The sequence below is a fragment of the Coloeus monedula genome, assembly GCF_965178545.1.
Source record: "Coloeus monedula genome assembly, chromosome: 11".
NCBI classification, from domain to species: domain Eukaryota; kingdom Metazoa; phylum Chordata; class Aves; order Passeriformes; family Corvidae; genus Coloeus; species Coloeus monedula.
In genome coordinates, this window is record NC_138791.1 from 3,339,515 (window position 1) to 3,364,445 (window position 24,931).

General features: G+C 37.3%; 3 protein-coding genes across 3 annotated transcripts in view; 1 reads left to right on the forward strand and 2 right to left on the reverse strand.

Moving 5' to 3' along the window:
• CENPP (centromere protein P) overlaps positions 1–24,931 on the forward strand; it is a gene marked incomplete at both ends in the record, with an annotated part of 109,897 nt that overhangs the window by 9,493 nt on the left and 75,473 nt on the right. The window lies entirely within an intron of this gene.
• Positions 3,342–11,708, reverse strand: OGN (osteoglycin; the record flags this gene model as incomplete). Its single annotated transcript, XM_082288651.1, has 6 exons — positions 3,342–3,512; positions 3,821–3,916; positions 4,492–4,694; positions 5,175–5,333; positions 7,335–7,419; positions 11,541–11,708. The coding sequence occupies 6 exons, from the start codon at positions 11,706–11,708 to the stop codon at positions 3,342–3,344; spliced, it is 882 nt and encodes a 293-aa protein (XP_082144777.1).
• OMD (osteomodulin) lies at positions 22,130–23,922 on the reverse strand (the record flags this gene model as incomplete). The annotated part of the gene is made up of 2 exons (XM_082288649.1): positions 22,130–22,449; positions 22,989–23,922. 2 exons carry the CDS (start codon positions 23,920–23,922, stop codon positions 22,130–22,132), a joined length of 1,254 nt encoding a protein of 417 aa, XP_082144775.1.

A 24,931-nucleotide genomic window follows, 5' to 3' on the forward strand; every position in this document is an offset into this window, starting at 1 on the left:
TGCCTTTCTGCAAAGGGAGTAAGACAGTTTGCTTTGGTATTATATTTTATTTTGATTTTAGAAAAAAAAGGGGAAAAGGAGAAATTAAAAGAAAATAACACTTGTAGTCTTTGGCATGTAAATGTTGGTTTTGAAGGATTAGATCTGTTTCTCTTGAAGATGTGTCAGCATGTGTTTGGGCGACAGCACTTGCAGATCTGGAGTGTTTTTCTTGTATGGGAAACAAACTGTTCCTCCCTCCTAACTGGAACTGTAGTATTTGAACTTAGTTTTAAATTATCAGTATTTGGCTTGTTTGTTTTGGCTGTGTGCTGGTTTTAAGATAAACAACTAATCCTTGGAGTAAAAATACTACAGTCTTACAGACACAAAACATCTTACATGATGCCTTATGTTAGAGGAGGATGTTTAGCTGGTTAATCATTTGTGGTTTCTTAACTGAGTTTTATTTACCTCAGGAATTCACTGCATTAAACTCGACACCATCTTTACTTTTCAGCTGTAATATCAAGTGGAACTGCATTGTTTCCTATTTCTTGATCTTTTAGGCCTTTGGGTTCTGTGCCAGATGACTCAATTTCTATTGTCCAATCAACCAAAGTAGAAAGAAAGTGTTCTATTTTCTGATAATGTTAAAAAATAATCCAGTTCTTAGCTGAGCAATGAACTGGCATTGCCTAATCCTGCTGGCTTTTGTATAAGGGCTTTTCTTTAATCCCTCCATAGAAAAGGTAGAGCACCAAGAGCTTTACGGCTTTGTGATTGGTTTTTTTTCCAGTTTCACTTGATGTTCTCCACATGGCAGTGACTGTGGTTTCTGGGACAGTGATTTGGTGAACTGTTGTAAATATTTCTCATTTTAAGATATAACAAAAGAAGAAAAAAATAGAAAGGAGATAGGTCTGCAAATAATCTTCTAACCTTAGTCTGCTGTGAGGCTGAACAACTGAAACACGTTGGCAAGGCTGGAAGAGCAGGTTGTTGAAGCTGATACTGATAAACAAGAACAAAAATTCAAGTTTTATTGGAAATACAGAACAGAAATGAGTGATAGGAAAAAAATAGAATGGTTTACATTCAGCTTGATATTAGTACTGGTCACAGAAATAGGAGGTGGAAATCCTCCCTCCTGAAGCCCTTCTCACTTCATGTTTTGATTAACTTGCTGTGAATGGGGAAAGTAAATAAAACACATCAGATAACTTGGTGCCTGCATGAGGCATTCAGAAGGTACTACTTGTCTACTTCTGTTTGCTCACAAAGTATTAAGAGTGTTAATTAGCATTACTGATGATAATTAGTTACAAAAATATATACAACATTTTCATGTAAAATTAATTGTGTGGTAGTGGGTGGGTCTTAGAATGTTTACATGTGTATATATTACAAAAATGTGTGTATATTTGTGTATACACGTTTTTGGTGATATTTACTGATCCTGTTAATACTGGCAAGAGCTTGTTTTAGTAGCAATGATTTGTGATAAGATCACAGGCTGCTGCTTATGTAACATTATTGCACTTATGGCTGTGTTTTTTCTATCGTAGGCATTTATCACAAGAGGCATGAGAGAATTGATGGTTTTAATTTTTTTCTTAATAGAAATTTGGCTTGACATTGGAATGTATTTTTACATGCTTTGAAGTTGCTTTTTACGTTTTGCTAAAAACCTGGGAACATCAGAGTCTTATGACTTATGTGGAAAAATGAAAACCAGGTATTGCTGCCAGACTTGGTTTTGTTCTCAGTTAAGACAATGGAATTTCCTTTTTGTTTCACCAAATAACTTAAAATGGAAAATATTGGGGATTGCTGGTTTTCTTGGGCAAAAATACGTGTTCAGAATTAAGTGGGCATCAATTCCCCGTAGCACAAGCACTAACAAATCAAGGCTTAGCTAAATAAGATAAATAAAATTAATACAAAATATCTTGTAAAATCAGTATTCTAGATGTAGTGATACATCATCATGCATTTGATGCTTAACTATTTCTACAAATTAGGAATCTATACTAGCTTCAAAATTAGTACAAAGTTGATGTGGTAATAGTAACTAGCACACCTTTGGCATTCATTTGTCTGGAGGCTTTACACCTGTGGTAGGTATTTGAGGGGAGAAACTGGATGTCAGAAGTGTGTAATTGTGGAATTAAAAACATTGTGCTCTTTATCAGTGATGTCCAGTTTTAGATGAACTGACTGTCAAGGCCTGCACATGTCAATTTGTGTTTTTAATATGCTGTACAGGTTAAAGTAGTTGAGTGAAATGCTTGAAGTTAATTCTGATTTCAGATTAATGATAGAATCAACTTTTCTTTTTAATTTAAAAATTTGATTTGGTTTTCCCCTAATGATCAGAAGTATTGTTGTACAAGGGTAATTCTGTTTCTTTGCACTGAAGTCTAGATGAAATCATACTTATTTACAGGTAAACACATGAATTCAGCTTTGCTCTTAACTATATTGTCACATTTCCTGTCAAGAGAAGCTGTGGAACCAAGGGCTGGTCTACATCATTAGTTAATAACTAAGATATTTGAGTCTATTATGCTGTACTTAGATTGTTGTTTTAAAATGGGAACCTGGTCTTGCAAAAACAGCTCTTGTGAGAACAGCTCAGCAAAACAGATGTATTTCACTTAAAAATACCTTGTGTAAAAATAAAACACATGTGACTTTTCAAAGCAAAATAGTAGAAGGAAATCAAAAACATCTTTGGAAAGTTCCAGTTGCTATGTTGCTTGGTGTACTAAACCTGAATAGGAGTTATTCTCATTTACCACAAATCAAGTTTTAAAGGAAACGTAAATAAATTTAAGCTTTGAGAAGTTCTGTTTCTAAAGGTTAACTTTCTCCCATATGCATCTTCATCCAATACACCTTTGAAGGTCGACTGAAAAGATTGCATTTCAGATTAAAAGAGTGGAACTGGAATTCAGAAGTATTTTTCCTCTTTGGCTTGCTCAAAGAATATCGTGCATTTATCTGAAAGTAAAATGTGGTGATTGTTCTGAGTGCTGGTAAAGAATGAGAACAAGCACTTTTGTGTGATTTTACCTAAAGAGTGTGTGGTGAAATAAAAGATGAGATGATGTGTGTGCATATATATATATTTTTACACTTTCATTAACAGAAAACATTCTGAAAGCATGAGGGATGCTGTAACTACTAAAGTGACTGGTTTGAAATGGTTATTTCAGAGGAGAATGTTTCAACATAGCAGAAGGTCCTGGGTATGCGGGGAAAAGAGCATTAGTAAGGAGAGGATATGAACTTGTAAACAGAGGAAGTGATCCTCGTTACCATGCCTGGCTTTGGCATGTGGAATGACACGAGCAGTGCTAGTAGTAGGTCCCCACGGGCAGCATCCTCAGGCAGGAGAAGGCATTGACATGCTTTGCCAGGACGATGGGATTGCCCTCCATCCTTATCTCGTCCATCCGGGTGCGGATGTAGCGCGTGTTGTTGGACTTGCAGAACGTGTCATCCGTGATGGTGGTGATGTTGTTGTACTGCAAACCAAAATGTTTTGATAAAGAAATGCGTACATGCATATGTTCAGTGCATTGCTGATAAAAGATTAGAGCTTCATTTTGCTGTTTCCTATGCCTGATGTACAGAAAGCAATAATAAATCCTTGCGTGGGAATTAGCAGCTTCTGGGTGGTTGTGGCCATACACATTAGAGGTAAATTGTTTTATTCAGAGGTGCATTGGAAAACTGTAGTGGGAACTGTTTTAGAACAGAACAAGTTTGATTGGAAGTGTGTAACTACTGAGGCTTTTCCTAAGAGGATGTTAAGGGAATCCTTTGGGAATACCTGAAGGTGAAGAATGCGCAGACTCTCCGGTAAGTTCAGGGGAACAGATTCCAGTGCGTTGTGTCCTAAGTAGAGGTAGGCCAAATTTGTGAGCTTCTGTTAAACAGAAAGAGAGGTTACTAATGCTGGTATTACTTGAGCTTAAGTAACTCATGCCTGTTACAAGACATCAGTAATTTTTTCTGATCATGTAGCCTGTAAACTGATGTAAGAAAACTCATTCTTTGGCTGTGGATGTTGAATTCTGTTACATCAAGAAATTGATAGAACAGACCTCCTATGTTTGGGAAATTTCAGTGTCAGCATGTTGGTCATAAAACTTGAGACCACTATAAAGTACTATAGGCATATATTTGTATTTCTGTGGTCCTCAAAACTGTGCTTGAGCCATCAATTTTTGAATATTTTTTCTTCACATGTAGGAGAGGAAGGGTGTAGGTGAGGTATTTGATAGAAAATTCTTTTCTACATGAAGGACATGAGAGAGTGAGTGCACAAATGACTGATATTCCAGAGTGCCTTAAAAGCAAAGGAAAAGCTGGAAAGCTGCATCATCATAGTTTGTTTCTCAGGTTACAAAAAAGGCAGAAAAACAATTTGGTGGCAGACTGAATAGTCTGGTTAGTAATTTTGTTTACTTTGGCTACTGAAATTATTAGGCTTTTCCTCACCTTGAAAGCATTTGCTTTGATTCCTCTGCTCTTGATTCTGTTTTGGTTTGCATTAAATGTTGTTAGTTTGGGAGGTAGAACAGGAAGTTTTACAAGTCGATTTTCAGCAAGAGAAAGTTCTTCCAACAGCAGAAGCTTTGAAAAGGCTCCATCTTCTATTTCTTCTATCCTATTTCCACTAAAATCGATTCTTCTCAAGGTAGCTTTACACAAAAGAAATTAAAATCTAAGTATTGACTTTATAATTACATGGCACATGAAATGTGTATGGCTGTATATGCTAAATGTTATATCCAAATTGTGATGTACAAATGCAAATACTATTAAAATATGTAAGATTGACATTTGGATTTTTCCTGGTCTTAAATTGGGGGGGAAAAAAAAGGGAAGTACTCTGGATCTTTTTTTTTGTCTTACAGATAACATGATTTCAGATACTCATAGAATTTGTTATGCTGTAGAGTGAGATAGCTGGGAGATCTGTCCCTGGAGCGTTTGAAGGAAAAATAATGCCTGGTCATTTAAGACTGGCTGGGATGCAGAGTTCAATTTCATTTTTAGCAATCTGCTCTTTCCCTGATTGTTTGGGAGTATTAAGATGTTTACAGGGTCCAAAATGTGCTGCCACTTTGCCTTTCCAGTTCCTTTTCTCAAACAGAAATGGAAGTGGGGGTGTCACTTACTAATGTCAGCGAAGTCTGAGGCTGCAATCCTTTTGATCTTGTTGAAGCGAGCGTAAAGATAAGCGGTTTCCTTGGGCAGGGGGGGCACGGCCTCAATGTCGATCTCCTCGCAGTACACGGAGCCGCTCAGGCACACGCACAGCAAACACGTGGGCAGGTCTGCCAGCAAGGGGGGTTGAGCACACACTCACAGCTTACTCAACTCACTTAAGCTTGGTTATTCCAAATAGAGGGTTTTTGCTAGTATCTTTTAAGATTTCCCATTGTTAGGTTTTAAAAAAATTCTGTTTGCATCAGGTTCTGGAAGGATTTAATGTTCTCAAGTGTTTGTGGTTTTTTTATTCTTTTTATTCCCTGTGTGTAATCTCTGTTCTTACCTGAGCATGTGAAATGCTATTAATCAACTTTTGAATTCAGTTTACATCTTTAGTTGGCTAAGAGTATGGCGAATATGACAACTGCAAGTCTGTGACCATGTTAAATATCACATTTGGAATCATTCTTTAGAGAACAGAAACCCACAAGGAGAAACTCTTGGCAATGCACACGTTTGGTACTATAATTGCACTGGAGCACTTCTGGCAGGTCACACATTATTCTGTGTTATTCCTAGCTACTATTTTGTTTAAATCTTTTGATTAAAAACTCCAGCAGTTATGTTTATATATTTTATATATATATATGTGTATTTATAGAATCATAGAATGCTTTAGGTTGGAAGGGACATTAAAGATCATCTCGTTCTGACCCCCTGCCACAGACAGGGACACCTTCCAGTAGATCAGGTTGCTCAGAGCCCTGTGGACAATCTCTATCAGTTTTATACTGAGATTTTTACACCTGTTGTTTTAAGTAGAGAGAGAAACTTTTGTAATGTAGTTTGAGACCATTGTGCCTTATCCTGTTCCCCATGGACAGTAGTAAAGTATCAGTAACTTCTGCTTTGCCCTAATCTTTTATGCCAGCCATATTCAAACACATATAATGAATGTGGCTTTGACTCCAGTTTCGCTGTGTCTTGTGCTGTGTTTTCTGTATTTTGAGAGTTTCGGTTAGCTTCCACCCTGGCGTGTCTGCAGTGCAGACAGCAGGGTCATTCCACGGGGTAGTTGTCACTACGTAGTGAAACAGGATCTTCTACAACCAGTGAGGAGGTACAGAAGCAGCTGCTCAATACTGGGAAGCCAACCCAGTACATGTAACAGTAATTCTTTTTCTTAGGGGCACTGCAGAGAACAGAATGAAGATTTTGAGGTTTAGCTTTGTGAATATCATCATTTTTAGGTTTCAGAGTTCTGCCCCATTTGGTTGGTTGTTTTTCATATGTTTGTGTAGGAAATGGAAAATGTCAAACACTGTTAAAAAGGCAATAGTGTTTATGCTTGTCTGTCTAGAAGCTGTGATGTTCTTGGAGACTTGCTCAGGTTTTGATGGGGGCTTGTTGACAGGTGCTGTTTGGCAGTAATTAACCTTGAATTAGCACTTTGGTGTAGATTGACAGTCCACTGCTCTTGCTGAATCATCAGTTATTTTTGGAAGTTTAGATCACAGACACACAAAATAAGTGTGTCTTTTTCTCACTGCTCTGTTTGGCAGAGAAACTTTGTCCTTTTCATGTGTAGAGAGCACTGGGGCTTGTTAGGAGAAACCTGGATAATGTACCCAGAGCCTGTAGGAAACTTTGGCTGGTGAAGAATGTTCATGATGTATTTTAAATATTGACCTCCCTGACAATTAGATGTAAACTTTGAGAATAGTTAATTCTTCAAATAAATATATTGAATTACTTCAAACACATCATATTTCATCATCACTTGGTTGAACTGTGGAACTTACGGGGGGGGTGTGTTTTGTTTTTCTTACTTGCCCTGCCTAACTTATTTAACTTGGGTACATCTCAATGGCAAATATGACTGGGTAAGTCTGTGGAGATTCTTACAAGCTGTGCTTTGTGTAATCAGAGTTTACCTGAGGATCCCTTAAATTTTTCAGCCTGCTCCATCAGAAGTTAGAAGGTTTTCCACAGGAGATATAAAAGACATTCATAAATGAAAAGATTAATTCTATAGCCTTCGCCATCCTTTGCACATGAGATTTGCATATGAAAATATATTCTCTTGGATATTTTAGGCATGACAATATTCACATCAGTTAACTTACTTGTGTCCTTTGTTGGTGGGACGTCGAGTTGACTGTCATCACTTTGCAGTATTAGGGAAGTGTCAAGAGAAACGTTTTTTCCATCCTTTGTGAGAGAGCAAATGTTATTTTAAAACACAGATTGCAACAAAAATCCACAGATCATTACAAGGATCTGAAATAACATCTTTTAAAAGTGAGCTTCCTATAACATATGTCCTTATGGCGTGTAATTTTTAAAATGCTTTTACAGGTTGGATGACTTACGTGGTGTTTTATCCCTTTTACACGTGAACTAGTCACTTTGAAAGGCAAGAAGGGAAGATGTTGCTAGTGCTCTTGAGAAAACTCGAGTTCTTTAGGAAAGGACAGTTTCTTTAGGAAAGGACACAAAATAGAAAATATAGTCTACATGGTGGGAAGGAATATATAAGTGGTGGGTGTTCACAAACAGTAGAGTTTTGAAGATCAAGATTTTGCATATCAGGCAAAATTCAGTAGGATTCCTGTGAGTATAAGTTGTATTTTGTTGTTGTTTTACTCAAATAATCTCAGTAAAATGGCTGAGATATCCTTGCATTTAAAGCCCTTCAGAATTCCTCCTGGAGATAGTCATTGCATCTTTTCAGTTGCAGGACAGCTTAGTTTATAAACGCATTCCTTGCAGGTATTGGCTGAAATTGAGTAATTTGGTCTCATGAACTGCATGTAAGTCTGTTTTAAGGTGTGGGCTGCTAACAGAAAGGGCTTCTTGTGATGCAAGGAACAGTAGTCAGGTTTTCACTGGATGCTGGGGGAATTTTAGAGAATTACCTATTTAATTTACAGAATTCCTGTATTTACAGTATAGATCCAGTGGCTTATACTGTGATTTGCATGTATTAAAGTTAAGGGATTTCAGGTTGGTTTTGGATTACATCATTCATTTGGTTGGTGGGTTTTTTTGTTTTGTTTTTGATGGGGAATATTTGTAGGACAGAACAAGACAATATGTTTTTGGTGTGCGTGGCTATTGGAAACACATGCAGGGAAGAACATTATGAGATGTGGAAGATGTTTTGCTTTAAACATGGTTAAGGATCAGGCCCTGGCAGGAGCAAAGTGCTCTGTTGGAGAGCTGCTTGCACAGTGGGAGTGCTGACAAACGAGCCCCATTTTGTTTTTTTAATCCCCCAGCTCTCCCCTCCTTCAGGGACACAGGTAGTTCACCTGCAAGTGCAGTGTGCAAGTTAGAGCTTTCAAGCTATTTCTGATACTGTGTTTTATTTGGTATTTAGTTGCTTACGCATACTTTACTGTGGGAATTTTTGTATTCTGCAAAACAAAGCCCTCAGGCTTGACATAAAGCCTGAGAAACAAATATCTTGGCCAGCTTCTGTCATTTTGACCCCTTTTTAGCCTGTGAATCATCCATCCCTTGGCTCTTTCCTGCGTCTGTCTCTCCAGGCTCTGGCTCTTGTTTGGGCTAGGTTGGTTTGCCCTAGTGAAGTTTTGGGTTCTCAGGATGCTGGCAGCAGTTTGGCTGTGCTGGGTGGAGGGAGGCTGGGGGTGTAAGCTCAACAGCTACACTCCAGCAAACAGCAAATCCCACAGAAGCTTTCTGCAGAAGGATTTAGCTCACATAGATAGGTTGGTTAGGCACATGAAGACGTGGACCTTGAGGAATGTGTGCCAGTAGAGGCTTCTGAGTGCATGGACTGGTAATGGAACAGCTGCACTTGTATGGCTGCAGCTGGTTTGGCTCCTGAGGGACATTTAACAACATTTGCTGACACAGCTTATCTGTCCCAGGTGAAGATTTCTAGCACAGTCTCCTGCTTGAGCCATCAAAGAGTCTGCATGGGACTTCTTAGCAGAATGCAATGTATCACTAATCTCTGCCAGTGGGAAATGTCACAAAAAATTGAATCTGGTAATTTGCAGAATACCATAAAATCCCTAAAATTAAAAAAAAAATTTGCTAATCAGCAAATCCCTAACCATGGAGCATCAGTGCAGAAGATTGATTGGATTATAACCACAAGTTCGTGACTTGCATATGTAAGGACTGCACTGAAGGCCAGTACTCACTGGCCTACTCACGTACTTAATTTCCACTTGCCTCTTGCACTTTACTGCCCAGACAGAATTACCCATACAAAGCCACATTAACACTTCACATCTAAATACTTTAACCATCTTCAAATTTCTTCAAAATATTTTGTTCATCTTACAACACAAAGGTCTGTAAAGCTGGTAGTTTATATTCAGTGAAATTAGTTAGTCCAGATATGAGACAGCATCTAATTGGGTGGTTCTGTTCTCTTGTGGAAATTAAGATTTTGTGTTTTAAATTGCTCAAATTTTATTCAAGGCTGTGGTTTCAATTAATCATAGTAATACATTTCTTCTGATGGTTTTAGTAAAAGTCTTTTTTTTTTTAACTGTGGGTTCAAGCATACAGTAAGGAGTTAAATTTGTATGCAAGATAGATTTCTGACTGGGCATGCTTGAGGAAACGTTTGGCAAGCATTTCAGTTCCAGTTAACACTTGGAATATTCGGGGAGTAAAATTTGCAATAAATGAATAGAAGATCTGTTTGTGCACCCCATGATTTCAGCTGGGAGCACTGGCACTTGTGGCGATGTAGTTGTTGCACATAAGGAACTCATTTATTATTTTGCAATGAAAACATGTCAATGGAGAACTGACCTGATGGAAATAATGACTGACTACATTCCTAGAATTATCCTAAGCAGAACTGTTGGCCTTCGGAAGACCTCCAGCTTATAGCACTGCCAGGAGGACTTTCATTTGTCTGTGGCACATCTGTTGGCACATTTCCATGTAGGTATACTCCTTGTTGTTCCTTTACTGAAACAGCAGCAATCTACTGCAAACAATTTTGTCATCTGATGCTGTGCCTAGCTGGTTAAAGTTAACAGGTTTAGTATTTTTAAAAAACTTGCTTCTGAGTAGATAGTCACTGATTAGTTACAAGTCATTTATATAGTGCCTTTTTCATGGGTTTATGAACACATTACTTCCTCACTGTGGCAGATGTCAGATTTAGAAATACCTTAGACATTTTTTTGATATAAATAAGTAGCTGTTTGTTTTAGTCGTGCAGTGGAAAGCTGTAATTTTATAGGAGAATTGGGAAAATATTAAAGAGGTGTGCAAAAGTGATTTTTCTATATTTGGGCTGCAAATTTTTACTTCTATCTTTTGCTGTTTTATTTTTCTTGCTTAACAGACTGTTATTGTAACAAGTACAGTTAATATTAATGAAAACCTCCTTGAGTTTTTCATACTGGGCTGTTACCACTTGGTTTGGATCTGTGGTATTTTCCTTGGCAACTACTCTTGGGACAATCACTGCTGGTTTTTCTCCCTGATCAGTGTTGTATCTCCTTCTCTTGATGTGTACTGGTTAGGTCTGAATGGAGTTGTGAGGTTTGTAACTGTCCCTGGCAGCTGAGGCTGTGGCACTTCACTTAATTCTCCCCTGGCTTTGTGTCTTCTGCTTTTGTATTGAAATTCAGAGGCAGGAATGTGGAGCACCCAGCAAAAACATTTTGTTTGGAGATTCTGGTGAGCTCACTGAGACGTAAGGGATATTTTCTTTATTAAGACCCTCAAAGTGTTAATAGTGTAGGTGACTCCTGCAGCACTGGACATTCTATTGAAGTTTGGGACTGCTGAACTGTTGAGCTGTAAAAAAACCCAAACCGTCCACCCCTGAGAAACTGAGGTGAGAAACTTGATAGTTTGGCAAGTTGAAAGAGAAACTGTGGTTTATACTGGCAGGTTATGCTCAATAAAAAGAGGGGTTCCAGTTATTACTTTGATACTAAACAAAAAAAAAAAAAAAAAAACACAAAATCACCTTCTTTGTTTTTAAGCAAACTTACTGAGTTAATACAATATTGTTCAAACTGTTGAGCTAGTAATGAATATAATACCCTATTCTCAAAACTCTTACAATTGTAGGCACGTAAGTACAGCAGAGTTAAAATGATGCTTTAGCCTTATTTGTGCAAGCCTGCCTTCTGTGGCTTACTCACTGTAGCAAGGGTAATATTTTTGTGGTTTTAGTTTGAGTGGCTTTCCCTATGTCTGAACTCATTGTATGTTTTCCTGTTATTTTAAGACTTTTCTATAAAACTCACATACATGCACATAACACCTTTTTCATATAATGCTCAGCAGTTAAAAATATTAAAACGAAAATATAAGTAAAATACCTTTCTTATATCCTTGGATTGCATTTCATAATCTTGTTGGGTCAGGCTTCCCATGGAAACATCTGTTTCATACTCATAAAACTGGAGTGATTCTTGCTGTAGAGGTGGTGCTGGATTTACCAAAGGTACAAACACAAACAAAAAAAAAGTAGCCTGCAAAGTCTCCATTCTTGCCCAGAACAGTTTATGTAGCTTTCAGTGAGCTGGTGAAGATCTGCTCGTGCCTGGACTCTGGAGAACACTTTCTTTGGGACTGGAAATGAAAATGCAATCCGTCAAAACAATATTTAAAGCCTAGAGGACTTGTTGGCAGTGGTTTCTAACGCATAAGGAACATGGAACAACTTTTAACTCTTGATATCCTTTAATTAGACTCTATAAAATCTGCTCTTAACATGAGAAGAAACTGGGAAATAATAAACATTTTCCAACTAATAAGGAAAATATTATCTTAATTGCATTTGCTTGTTTCCCAGTTTATTTTTGTTAAAAGCAAGAGGATTTTGTAAATATAAAACATTTAGCATGTATGTAGATGAACTAATTAAAATACATGAGGTTCAAGTACATTTTTTTATTGTCAAAATAAGGATTTTCAAACCTAAATGCTCTATAAGAATAGCCTCTCATTGTCTTTTACTTTATATTTGAGGCTAAACAAGAGAGGATAACTTAGTACCCTCAGACTATTGCACAGGTTGTGCACGTTTCAGGCAGGAAAGGGGGAAGAGGCTGCAAACATAATCTTTGAAACATTGTAAATATGCATGCACTATTTTAAAAAATAAATGTTTGCACAGCATTTTTCTCCTCTTTACTCTAGTTCTATTTAACTTCTAGGCTAATATACTTTTAGGAAAAAGTCCACCTACCTTTTTAGCAGATTCCAAGCTCTTCAGTGAAAAACCAGATATCCTTATCTATAGGTACTCTTTTGTCAATGTACTTTAGGTTCAAGTTATGAATTACATCCAAACTGTTGAAATGAATACTTTCTCAGTTTGACAGTCTGAAGAGTGCTTTCCATGGGGCAAAAATGCTTTGCCAGAATTCTCTCCCCAGGGTGAGAGGTAATATCCTGGAGCAGGGGGTTGTACTTTGCATAACATTGGCAAATGCTAAGCCTGTGTAGCTCATCCTACTTTTGGTGTTCCTTGTTAAAATGGCAGCTTTCTTCTTTGTGGTGATTTGCTCTTTATAATTGCTAGGGCTTTTTCTCTAAATCAAGAATTAATTGTGCAAACTGGAGGTCTCCAATAAGGCATGTGTTATCCATTTTGTGAAATGCTTCAGCCTGGAGACAAAGCAGCTGCTTTCTGAGACAGAGGTAGAGCCAAAACATACGTCTGTTGTATTAGTCACATTTTGTGAATAGTAAAATGTTTTATTGCAAGTTGTGTAGTCTTAGAGAGGTTTCACCTACCTATGAAATGGAAACTTTTCAGTCTGAAGAGTTCTGGAAAAATATTCTTTGGGACTTCTGGTGTTTGTGTTGAGATTTTTAGACAATCAATGTCTGAATGCCTCATTAATTGACTTATGAGACATTTTATTGAAAAATTGGTTTCACAATAAATACTTGCTTTGAATAAAGCTGTGTTTCAGTTCTATCGGTAACTCAGTAAATGCTGTCAAGGTGTAGAATTTCCATCTGAACTATGAGCAGCAGTTTTCTGGATTTGTAATGTGTTTCTTCCTCCCCCATCCTTTTCCTCATCATGAATTTTTGGCAGTCAGCACAAATGGGAGACAGATGACCAACTTTGAAAGTTTATAGAGTAGCTTTCTCAAGTCTTTAAAAAATATGTAGCAATAAAATCTAGTGGGAATATATCCAGACTTACATTTCTCCTTTATTGTCATACCCTTTTTTTTTTTTTTTTTTTTTTCCTAGAGCAATATTGGTGATAAGCTGTGGACCTTTTGGTTAAGTTTTCTTTTAAGTGCTGTCTTGTTTAGCAGCCAAATGTCTGTAGTAAATCTGCAGAATGACTACAGCCAATTGCTCTCTAAAGTATTTTTGTGTTTATAATACTACCAGTTTCTGAACTCGTTTGGATTTTATAAAAAGGTTTGTAGTTTACTTCATATGCAAATTTAACAGTGTGGTAGCTTGGACTTGAAGCTTGCTCTAGGATCATGCTGTGATGATATAATGGAGATGTGATGGGAAGAGGCTCAGTAATAATAGAAACTGGGCCCCGAATCCCATTGGATGCTATTCTGCTGGAATAATAAGGACACCAGGAGCTTGGAAGAGGTTAAGTTGTAGTGTCAGTACCGTCTTACCATCCCCCCTGGCTTCATGCATGTCTGGGAAGTAATGCCACGGCTCTGCTTTGTACTTACCCTTTCCAGCTGCCACCCCTCTGCCAAACATCCAGGTTAACATTTCCTCTGTCTCTGGGGCATCCAAATGTTTCCAATGCCTGAATGTAATCAAAAGATAACTAAGGGAAGAAAAGTACTAAGTATTGAAGCTGAAAGCAAGATTGAAAATATTAAATATATTTATTATAGTCTTATGATAATTTATTTTGTAAGTACTGAAATCCTGGATTTCACAGCTACATACATAGAATGTCTTAGGAATAGCTTTGTCTTTTCCTTACATACGACAACTTCAAAAAAACAAGGGAAAACTACTAGATAAATGAAGCTTTGAAAATTTAGGAAGTCTTCATTCAAGGAAACTCTTGTTTGCTTTGATCTGCAAGAGGAGAAGAGGCTCTGGATTTTTAGACAACTTCAGGAACGGCTTCTGCACAAAACATTGTGAAAAGTCTGTGTTCATCAGGGTCACAAGATTTTGGTTGTGTGCTTATCACGGAAATGTTATCATGTGTAGTCACTGCAATAAAGGCACTTCTCAGAAACTCATGAATACTTCCCTACAAATACATTTAAAGAGTGAGATGTTAAGTAGTTCATTTGGCATGAGATCATCAAGGAGTAGCTTACAGTGCCAAATAAAGTAGTAGTCTTGTCCCATAGTTTGTCTGCATTGTCATGAAAGAAGAAAATACATCAGCAAATAATGTCAGATAAAACCAGTTTTTATCTGAACGTGTACCAGATGCTCAGATCAGCACAGGGATGGGGGTGGTATGAGTGGCTGCAGACAAGGAACAGGAATATTGCTTTATTCCTGCTCAGAGTGACTAGAAATAACCACAGAATCATGTGAGATGAAATATGTGGTTCATATGCACTGGCAGTAGGGGAGCTCACAGGAAATACCCTGGCAAGCAGGGTGTGCTTTCTAGGCACTGTTAGTGCTTGGAAATTGGATGTGTAAGTGTCTGTTGCTTGGACTCTGGTTACAAGGATCGATGTACTTGGAAGGTGCTTTCTTCTCTGGAAACCTAAGCCTGCTGTGTTGTTAACTCATTGAGCTCCAGTTTTTGAAGAGGGCCTTAATAATGTGTTCATGGTGTATTTTCTGATTTCCCCATGGTATCTCATTTGCACTGACTGATTTCCCCACAAAATACTTTCACCTGGAGTGTTAGGCATTTAAAAACATTGTTTCCTAATTTTGTTGACATGATATGGTGGCTTAAATTTGAACAGTAGTCACATTTCCCTATAATTTTGTAAGGATATAAAGTGTAGCTGAAAGTGTAAATGAACCACAAGACTTCTTTTCTTGTAGTGGATGGAACCCAAGCCAGTCTGATGGGAGTGGATTCTAGTCTCTGGATTCTGCTTTCAGAAAAACTTTAGGAGAAAAGGCTTGCATACAGAGTAGTTGTAAAATTTGTTCTCCAAGGCTCCCTTCTGTCACGTTAGACAATGAAGAATAAAGAGCTTTTAGGAGAGAAAAAATGAGAAGTTGGATGGGTATGGATGGCTGAGATAGGAAAAACATAGGAGAGCAAGACAGAAATGAGGGTAACTATCCAAACTATACATGTTGCTGACTAAATCTTCAGCATCTGGGAAATAATGAAAGTATTTAGTGCTGTTTATATGTCAATACAGAGGGGATAGATGTTCCTCTGTGCAAGACTGGTTGGAAATGACTTCTCCAAGGTGCCTGTAGGAATTACATGGAAGCAGGGCCTGGCACTGCCTATATAAAGACTTATGGTTGTGCAATGGGAGGCAGAACTCTGGAAAAAGAAAAATGGGGAGGAGAAAACATAGGGCCTTATCTCTGGGGTATGGGGTTTAATAGGGCTCTGAGGCAGCACTGTGGGCAGTCCCATAAAGTTGCCATCGAGATACTCCTTATGAAATAAACCAAAGCTGAGATTCTTTTTCATAACTCAGGTTGTTCTATATTTAGACAAAGAAAGTGTATTTTGCAGCTGCTTAAAGACCTTGGCTCTCATCTTGTATCATAGTCCCTAAAGGATGATATTGGCAACTTCTGTCGTTTCTGAGTTTTACTGTTTATGTGTTCTTGGAAAAAAGTACTATGGATTATTGCTCAGCTGACCTGTGCTTATGGTGGATGCTGGGAATCACTTACACAAAATGCTCAAAAGTCAGTGTCTTCTCTTGGCCAGAAATTTGTGTGGGGCAGAATGAGATGAGGACAAATTAGGAAAGCTTTTAAAGATTCCTGGGCTCAATGTTGGATTTTCTTTTGTGTGTGATATTTCTACTTCATGTGGAAGGTAACATGGTAGAGGTTCCTTGGCATAGCTCTTGTGTGGAGTGTGATTTAAACACTTCACAATGTTGACCAGCTGTTCTGGATTGGAGCCATTAAAACAGAAAAGGTTTTATAGAGGAAAAGACGGTTCTTGTACCAGCCTGATAACATGTACAGAATAATCTGCAAGCAGTGAGAGATAGATTTACTGTTAAAGAGGGCAACATCATTAAGTGATGTTAAAACTGAACTCAATGGTTCTATTTTTATTTTCTTCTTTTGTAACCTAAAAGAAATAATTTTTTGGAACAGTTCTCTACACAAGTTTTATTTTCTAAAACACAGGCCTTTTCTGCCTGATGTTTGTGTGGGATTCTACTTTTTAAAACTACTTTTATCTCTTTGCCCTTCTGCTTTTTGTTGAGGTCCTGATATAGGGTGTAAAAATAGTTTCAAGGCAGTTTAATGCCAGTGATGATGATGGGGTAGCATTTATTCTGGGAACTAAAGGTATCCCAGAGGGGAGGAGGGAGCAGTCTCCTGGTTTGAGGACTGAACGTGGTGCTATAGAAGAGTCCTTGTGTAAAGTAAAGTATATTCCAACTCAGCATCCTTGAGGGATGGAGGAGGGTTCAGAGGTGGTATTTAATGTAAAATAAACATCATCATGTCCTAGAGAGAAAACGTAGAACCTTCCTCAAGATTCAGAATCACCAAAAAAGTACCTGAGATGAAATAGTTATGCATAAACATCTCCAGTATTTTTATGAAAAGTTGCAACTATTTCCAAAGCTCTGTAAATTAGATTATTTTAGGTCACTCTTAGGGCCACCAGCTGCAAACTGGAGACAGCTGAAAAATGACCTAGTGATTGTATGAACATCCTTCCATATGTTTCCGATTTATAATTGGAATTTTTTAAGGCTGAAGACATTACCTTTACTTCTTGCATTTCTGAAAAAGAAAAACTCCTTTTATCAGCTAGTGTGTTAGGAATTAATAAAGCACATTGTCAAAATCATGCACAATATTAAACAGAAATCAAACTTTGGCTACCAAATACAAATGATAACCAGAGAAACAGTGCTGTCCATTTACCCAGACCCCTCTGTCGAACACATGTTCTCTTGAACTTTGCTATGTGACATCAGTTATATCCTGAAACAAAAGCCAACCTACTGCAGTTTATTACAGTTTCTTAGAATTCCTTCCAGAATTGGCATTACTTCCTTATGACAGTATCACCATTTGTTGAGAGCTGTTACTATGTCCACAGGGACATTTGAGTCAGGGCTCCAGGAATCATTGGCCTTATCCATTTTTACTTTGGTGTTCCAGGCATCTATTCCTCGGGTTGTTCACAGCATCTGCTTTTACTCTCTGTGTTCATGGCTCATCTTCACATTTATCTGTTTTCCTTGTGTTTTACTTTTAGATTAGGGGAAGGTTGATTTTTTTTTTTCCCCCCCCCTTCTTTTTCTGTAGATGATGAATTGATGCAATGAATTACAAGACTGTGTTATTATTTATTTTCCTTTTAAATTAATTAGGTTGTTAGAAATACAAATTTTGGGCAAAATAGTTAAAAACATTAAAAATGTTTGTATTTGTGGAATTCCATAAATTGCAATAGTGTATACACAAGTTGGCTAATAGCTGAATAGTTCATACTCTTGCATCAGTACTGGAAAATGATTGTGAAATCTCTTCTGTGTATATTTTTTTGATTGAAAATATAGTATGTTCCCCTTTCCTGCTTTTTAGGTAGGAAATGCCTGTGATTATTGCTCTCAATGATCAGGCTGGGAAACAAAGAAGGAAATGGATTCCTATTTTAAAAGGGGAACGTGAATATGTTAAACTAAGTCAGAAAATGTGAACTGTAAAACATCTGTTTTCTATAAAGGAGTTTCTGTCCTTATCCACCGACCTTTTATTATCAGAGTACTGAAGCAAAGTGTGAAAAATATTTATCAGAAAAGGCAAAATATATTCCCACTTTTTTGAGGCTAAAGGGAGAAATGTATACAGTTGGATTGAACTATTGTTATTTCTCTTTCTTTTGATTTTTTTATAACCTTGTGGGGCTGGCGCTTTACCTGAATTGCTCATGGAGATGCAGAATTCCAGATCAAGCTTTGTTTCTGTATTTTCTGACTGTGCTGTAAACAAACTCATTATGCTGTTTGATTGTTACGTTTTGCCATTAAATAAATAGCATGCTTAATTCTTAGTTTATGAATCTTATTTCCTGCTTTAGAAATACCATATAATCTGAAAGTAAATACCAGAGCAAACATGAAGCAAGTATGTTTTGACACTATATCAAGGCAGTAGCAGTGAGGAGCAGTACCAGCACGTTACCATGGTTCAGGACAGGGAGAACATAGAACTGGGTGTGGAATTAATAATAAAGATTAGTGTACAGTATCCTGTCTCCAGCAGTACCCATAAACCGATGTTTTGGGAAGACTGAGAATAGGACAATCACGTATGATCCTTTTCTCTATCCTGTCTTCAAGTGTTCTTCCATTCTCCAGCTATTTTCAGCTCAGCACTTTTGTACCTACTGTATTTCGTTTAGCAGCCTTTAATGGATCTCTTCCAAGGAACACAATTACTGTTCCAGCCTTTTCTCGACACTGTGTCTAAAAACGCTGCTGCTACCACTGTGTCCTTAGGTACACGGGACACGTGAGCTTCATGTGATGGCTCCTTCCCTTCTACTGGAGCAGTCGATCCCCAGACCCTTGCTGACGATGCGGCTCATAATTTTGTGGGCATCTTCTGTATCCCCCCTCAGCCATCTCTTTGCTGAGCTGCTGAGTCCTAGTGCATTCCATGTTGATATAGAAACCATTCCTTACCTTTGGTGACCTTGCTCTAATCCTTTTCCAATCATGCCTCATGTAATTACACCAGCTACCTGAGGCTTTGGAAATCAATACTGTGTTTAGTGTCTGGCTGAGCCACAGATTTATAGCGGTGTCTTGATGTCTCTTGTTTTCCATTTGTCTCTAGTTATTCTCTCCATCTGAGTTTCCTTTTTATGACTCCTGGGCACTGAGCCAGTGTTTTCACTGAACACCTATTGCTGCTGAAGCACTTCTGAGTCTTGCTCCTGAGTGATGTTGGTGAGGTCATCCTTGGTTAGTTTTAATGTGAAACGAAGATCATCATTTCCTTGGACATCACTTCTCGTTGAACAGTGATGAGCTCCATTGGCTGTCTTACCGTCCTAAGGTCCTTGTGCAGCCATTCTTCAGTGTCACTTAGCAATCATTGTTGGCATCTCACTTCACAGCCTGGTTTGCCTATCTCTTGCTAGCATTTTAAATGGAATAAATTCCAGCACAGGCCCCCAGCAAAGCTCCCACCAGTGGGATCCCCTCCACAGTAAGAATTGACCATTTATTCTTAGGCCGTTTCTTACATTTTATTTTATTTTTGTTCATGCTGTTGTCTCCTAATCTGTGGCAGCTTAATTTCCTTAAAAGCCTTTAGAAATTTTTGTAGGCTATTTGGACCAGGATCTCCCTTTTTCACATACTTCATGATTCCCTCAGAGAACTCCAAGATATTTGCAAAGCAAAAACATCATGACTTTTACAGAAGGCATGCCCAGTGTTACCAGAGCAAATTGCACTCAGCTAGATACCCATTAATCCAGTACTTTAGTATAAATTCTCATTTCTCTAAGGCTACCAAGTCTTTAGTTCCCTGTCCACTGTAAAAGCCTTTCTGGAATAAGTGTCCTATTTGCTACAGGTGATACGATAATATTAATTGAAAGAAAAGTATTTATAATAGCTCTGTTTGTAATACAAATTTCATGTTCCACCTCAATGAGTCAAGTGTAGTAAGACAGCTTTGAAGTTTTCAATAATTTCCAGTTTGACTTTGAGAAATGTATATAACATCAGTATCTTGACTTCTATTTTGAAACTAAAGCTGTTTTGTTTCATAAATGTTTGTAAAAAGCAGAAAGTTTGTTATAAAAGATGTAATATTCATACTGTAGCTGGATAGTGTTCTTTTACTTTTAAAGCTGAGCAAGCCTTTCAAAAAAGCCTCTATTTCAGATTTGCATTTTGTGCACCAGTCACTTAAAATCTGAAATAGTTGAAAGGTTCCCTAAGGTTAATATACTACATGGATATATTAATAAAGCTATAAAGTCATAGATATGTCTAAATTCTGTATATACTGTACATAAATGATACTGAGTACTTAAAAGAAGAAATGAACACATGCATGTTTGTTCCTTATTCATAAACCCAGAGGTGTTTCAGGGTGATAAATGTTAATAATTTTTTTTGTAAAAAGATGACAAATTCTGTAGCGCTGTGAATTTGTGGGGTGACCATAAAATATTTTGCTATGAATACTGTATCTGTTCAGAATGCAGGTAAGAAAAAGGGGAAGGAGAGAGGAACAGATTTCTCATGTTACTTGGCTGAAGATCCACAACTTAATAATGACAGAATAAATTTTGTACCCATAAATTCTTACAACCAGCTGTCCTTAAAGACTATATATATTCTTAAGTTTATATTCATAACTTTACAATAAATCTTTCTCTTAAAAAAGTCATTAAGTATTTTCATTTTCTTAATATTTCAGTTGATAAATCAGAAACCATAAATATGAAGATGGGCTTAAAAAATAACTGAATTTCTAAGAGAAAAAATGAAACCTGCCGAACTTCTCAAATTCTAATAGAAATCAGATTACATTGTACTTTAAGTGTAGGACAACTAAAAAGACTACATAAAATTATGCAAAGTTGGTAATATGATGTATGGGTTTATTACTTGCAAACATTTCATTTTGCTGTTGAAACTGAGAATTTTTTTTTTCCCTCTCAGCTAGTAAAGCTCTATCAGGGAAAAAGTGCTGAAAATAAAGAAGTGATTAAAAAAAGCAATGAAGTGCTCTATAGTGTTATCTTCCCCTGTAGTTATCTGGATCTGTTTCTAGGCATAAGATATAACAACAATTTGCATAGCTCAAAGTTTTCTTCAGGTTACTTAAAGCAATGTTGATTCTACTTTGAAGCAGAATACAGTTGATTGGTATTAGCTGTGCAGAGGGAGAGTCTGAATTAATAGTTAAAAAAACCTGCAATGCTTCTCTTTGCTCCTGTTCTACTTGATGAATAATTCTAAATGAAAAGATTACATTACATTTCTACGTGTCTTCTAAAATAACATGGGCTGAAGCACAGGGAAAATATAAATGCTAATGGTTCGGTTGTGTTAGTGCACATGCTTTTTCCCTAGGTCCCAGCAGCTTGGTGAAAGATTGTTTATTGCCTGTGTTAGTAGTAAGAAGCTGAAATCTCATTTGAAAGATTGTGATAGGTAAAGGACAGCCAAAGAAGTGAATGTTACAATACAGCTTGTCAGGACACTTGAAACATAGTATGGGTAAGGTTTGAATCTCCTTATTTGTGATGTCCTTGTCCAGTTAGAAATTGGAAGAAGAAGTATTTGTATTTCTGGGAGATGTGGAGGAACCTTGTGGAAGTACTTTGTAATCTTACTCTCTTGTCCTTTTCTCTGCTGTGTCTCTTTGCTTCTGCTGTTAGCAGTAGGATGTAGAGCTGATTGGATTTTTGGCCTTAATCACTCGTTCCTATTGAATATGGCACTGATTTGTATCTTACTCATTTTGCAGCTGGGTCACTTTAGAACACAGAAGCTTTTCAGGTCAATTTTCTTTGGCTTCAGCTGCTCACCCAAAAGTGAGCCCATCATCAACCCAGGTTATGTGTCAGGCTTTTATCTAATGCTCGTGTGAGTGCTGTTTGTTCTTAGTATTGTTTTTTACTACACCAATAATAGGACTTTTGCCTACTTTAAAATCCTGTCTCCAGTTTACAGGTGTGTCTTGAATACCCCAAACTGTCCAGTTGTTCTAGGATAGATACGAATAACCCATGCTAATGAAAAGTTTCCATATACACTTATTACCAATGATTACTTCAGTGATAGTAAGAATGAAAATAGCTGTCTTCTTCTTCATGATCTTCTTCGGTTTCTTGATTGAGTGTTTCATGATTGTCTTCTGCTTCCTGGAATTCCTCTGGTGTTAGAAACCGCCGAAACACCGGTGTTCTGAGCTGAGTTGGCCTGTTGACAGTGACATTTTGCTCTCCATAATAAATGGTTCTGATGAGAGGGAAGCAGAAGAAGGCATAGGTGCTGATGGGGCTCGTGAGCTTGTTCTGGTCCACCCGTATGTAGGTTAACTGGTTGATGTTCAGTGGGTCCAGAGTTGGACACATCACAGTAACATTGATGTCTGTAAGAGTGAAAAATATTAATTAAAATGCAGAAAGTGGTTATGTTTTAGACCTATTGCAAAAGTGAAACTTATGTTTTGAAATTTAAAATGGAAAATATTTTTGTGGTGCACAGTAATACAACCCTTCTCTGTGTTTTAAATCAGCTTTGTAAATGACAATCATACCAGTTTGGGGGCTTGCAAAATATAAGGTTGTGGGGTAAAGAATTTGTAATTACTGTTTTATGTTAATGAAATATTTTTGTAATTCTTTTTCTCTGAATGTTTTTATCAGTTGCCAAAATCAGAAGTAATTTTCAAAAAGATTTTAGCTGTTACATGAAAAACTGGCATTAACTTCTACAAAAAGTTGGCAGTTAGAGATAAACTTCAAAAATTAAATCCTCTCTAATTTCAAATTGGTCTCAAATGACTGAGGATGTGTTTATATTGCATTCTGAAGACTATAGGATGATATTCTCCTCACACTCCTCCCACAACTAATGCCAAAGTCCACTAAGTTTATTGCTTTTTATGAAATTTAACCATCAACCTACTTTCAATTTCATTGTCTTCAATGTACAAATGCTGCAAACTTCTCGGAATATAGAACACTTGTTTCAATTTGTTATGTCCAAGATTAAGTTCTAGAAGGTTGGGTAGATTAAAGGTGTTGCGTGGAATGTTCTGCAGGTTATTGTGGGACATTCTTAGAGCAATGATTTGGGGAAGTCTTTTGAAATAGTTTTCTGGGATATGTGATATGGAGTTATTTTCAAGAGAAAGATGCCGAAGAGATGATGGCAGGTCAGGAGGCATTGTCTGTAATCTGTTGTTGCATAAATTGAGCTGCATTAAATTTTTCATGTTTGAAAAGGGCTTTTCTTTGAATACTGAGTCATCAAGTAAGTTATTGCAAAGGTCAAGCACGGTCATGTTGGGCAGTCCTTCCAATGCATTTCCAGGTAACCGGGAAATTCTATTGAAACCAAGGAGGAGTCTCTCTAGAGAGCTGGGCAGTGGGAATGGAAATTCTTCTAATTCATTATGCTGTAAATGCAGTTGCACTAAGTTTGAAAGTTTGGCAAAAACACCATGGTCAATCATACGGAATTTAATTTTGTTGTAGCTGAGGTTAATTTCCCTTAGGAAGGTAACATTAGTGAATGGTCCTGTAGGCACAGCTTCAATGTCATTGTTTTGCAGATAAAGTTGTTGGACATGACTGGGGATGTTTGGTATTGTCTTGAGCTTCCGGTGATCACAGTACATGGATAAGGGAAAAGCTGGTGGACAGAAGCATTCTTTGGCACACTCAGCTGGGAAAGGAAAATGAGGAACTTCAACTTGGGTGTTTGGGTTAAAAGAATATGGAAGTTGATGATCCGGCTCCCCACCATATTCATCCTCAAAATCATAGTCTTCATATTGACAAACGACCAAAGCAGCCCGGAGGAGGTAAAGGATCAATAGCTGGCTCAGAATCCCCATATTTAAATCTGTATGTTGTGACCTGTTGATGAGAAGAAACATTAAGTTTTAGATAGATATAAAATAAATAACACAACAGTTTTAAGAAGCAGCAAGATATAATGAAGTAAGTAGAATAATGCCTTTTTTTGGCAACACTGTCTGTGACATTACTAGCAAACCCAAGTTTTGACCTGTATCTTCAACGTAAAAAACATGAACAAATTTACTGTCCTTGAAGTAAACAGAGGGTTTCTTGTCTGACTTCAAACGAGGAACAGCTTTCTACTTTGCTGTGCTTGATATTGAAGGATACCATGACAGGATTGTTTCTATAAAGAGAACACTGAAATAGATTACTTGGAAATATTGTATTTTATGTAAAATAGAAATTTATGTGGCTTTGCAAATTGTGTGTTCTGTGGCATTTTACGTAGTCTTCTTCTGCCTCTGTAATCATATGTTCTTTATAGGTGAGAAGTAATTTACCTTCCAAGTACCCTTCTGAGGTGAAATCTTGATGCTGTGAAAGGCAAATCATTTCACAAGTCAAATTTCTGATGCTCAAAGCCAGTCTAACATTTTAGAGCATGTTATGCAGTCAAAGGAACCCTGTTATTTGGCAGAATGAGTCGTGAATCATGTCAAGCTGTTAAACAGCAATGAGTCAAAATGTTACATTGCAGGTCAAACCACAGAAATCATGGAAAAAATTAAGATATTTTGCTCATATAGTACAAGAACCCTGAAGCAGAGAGAGAAGAACAGATTTTCTCAGTTTTTTTCATATATGTTTTGTACCCAAGGGACTCCTTGTTTCCTTGTTAATCTCAATATTTGTTTACTGAGCACTGTCAGTATTAAAGGAGATGAGACAAGTGGTCATTTCTGATATTCCTTGTGGTGATTATCTAATGTATGATGTATTCTATGAACTGAACAAGAGAGAATTCTGAGAAGAGAAGTAGTAACACACTCTTGGAATTTAATGCATCCTTGTACTTGTCCTGTGCGACACAGCCTGTGTGTG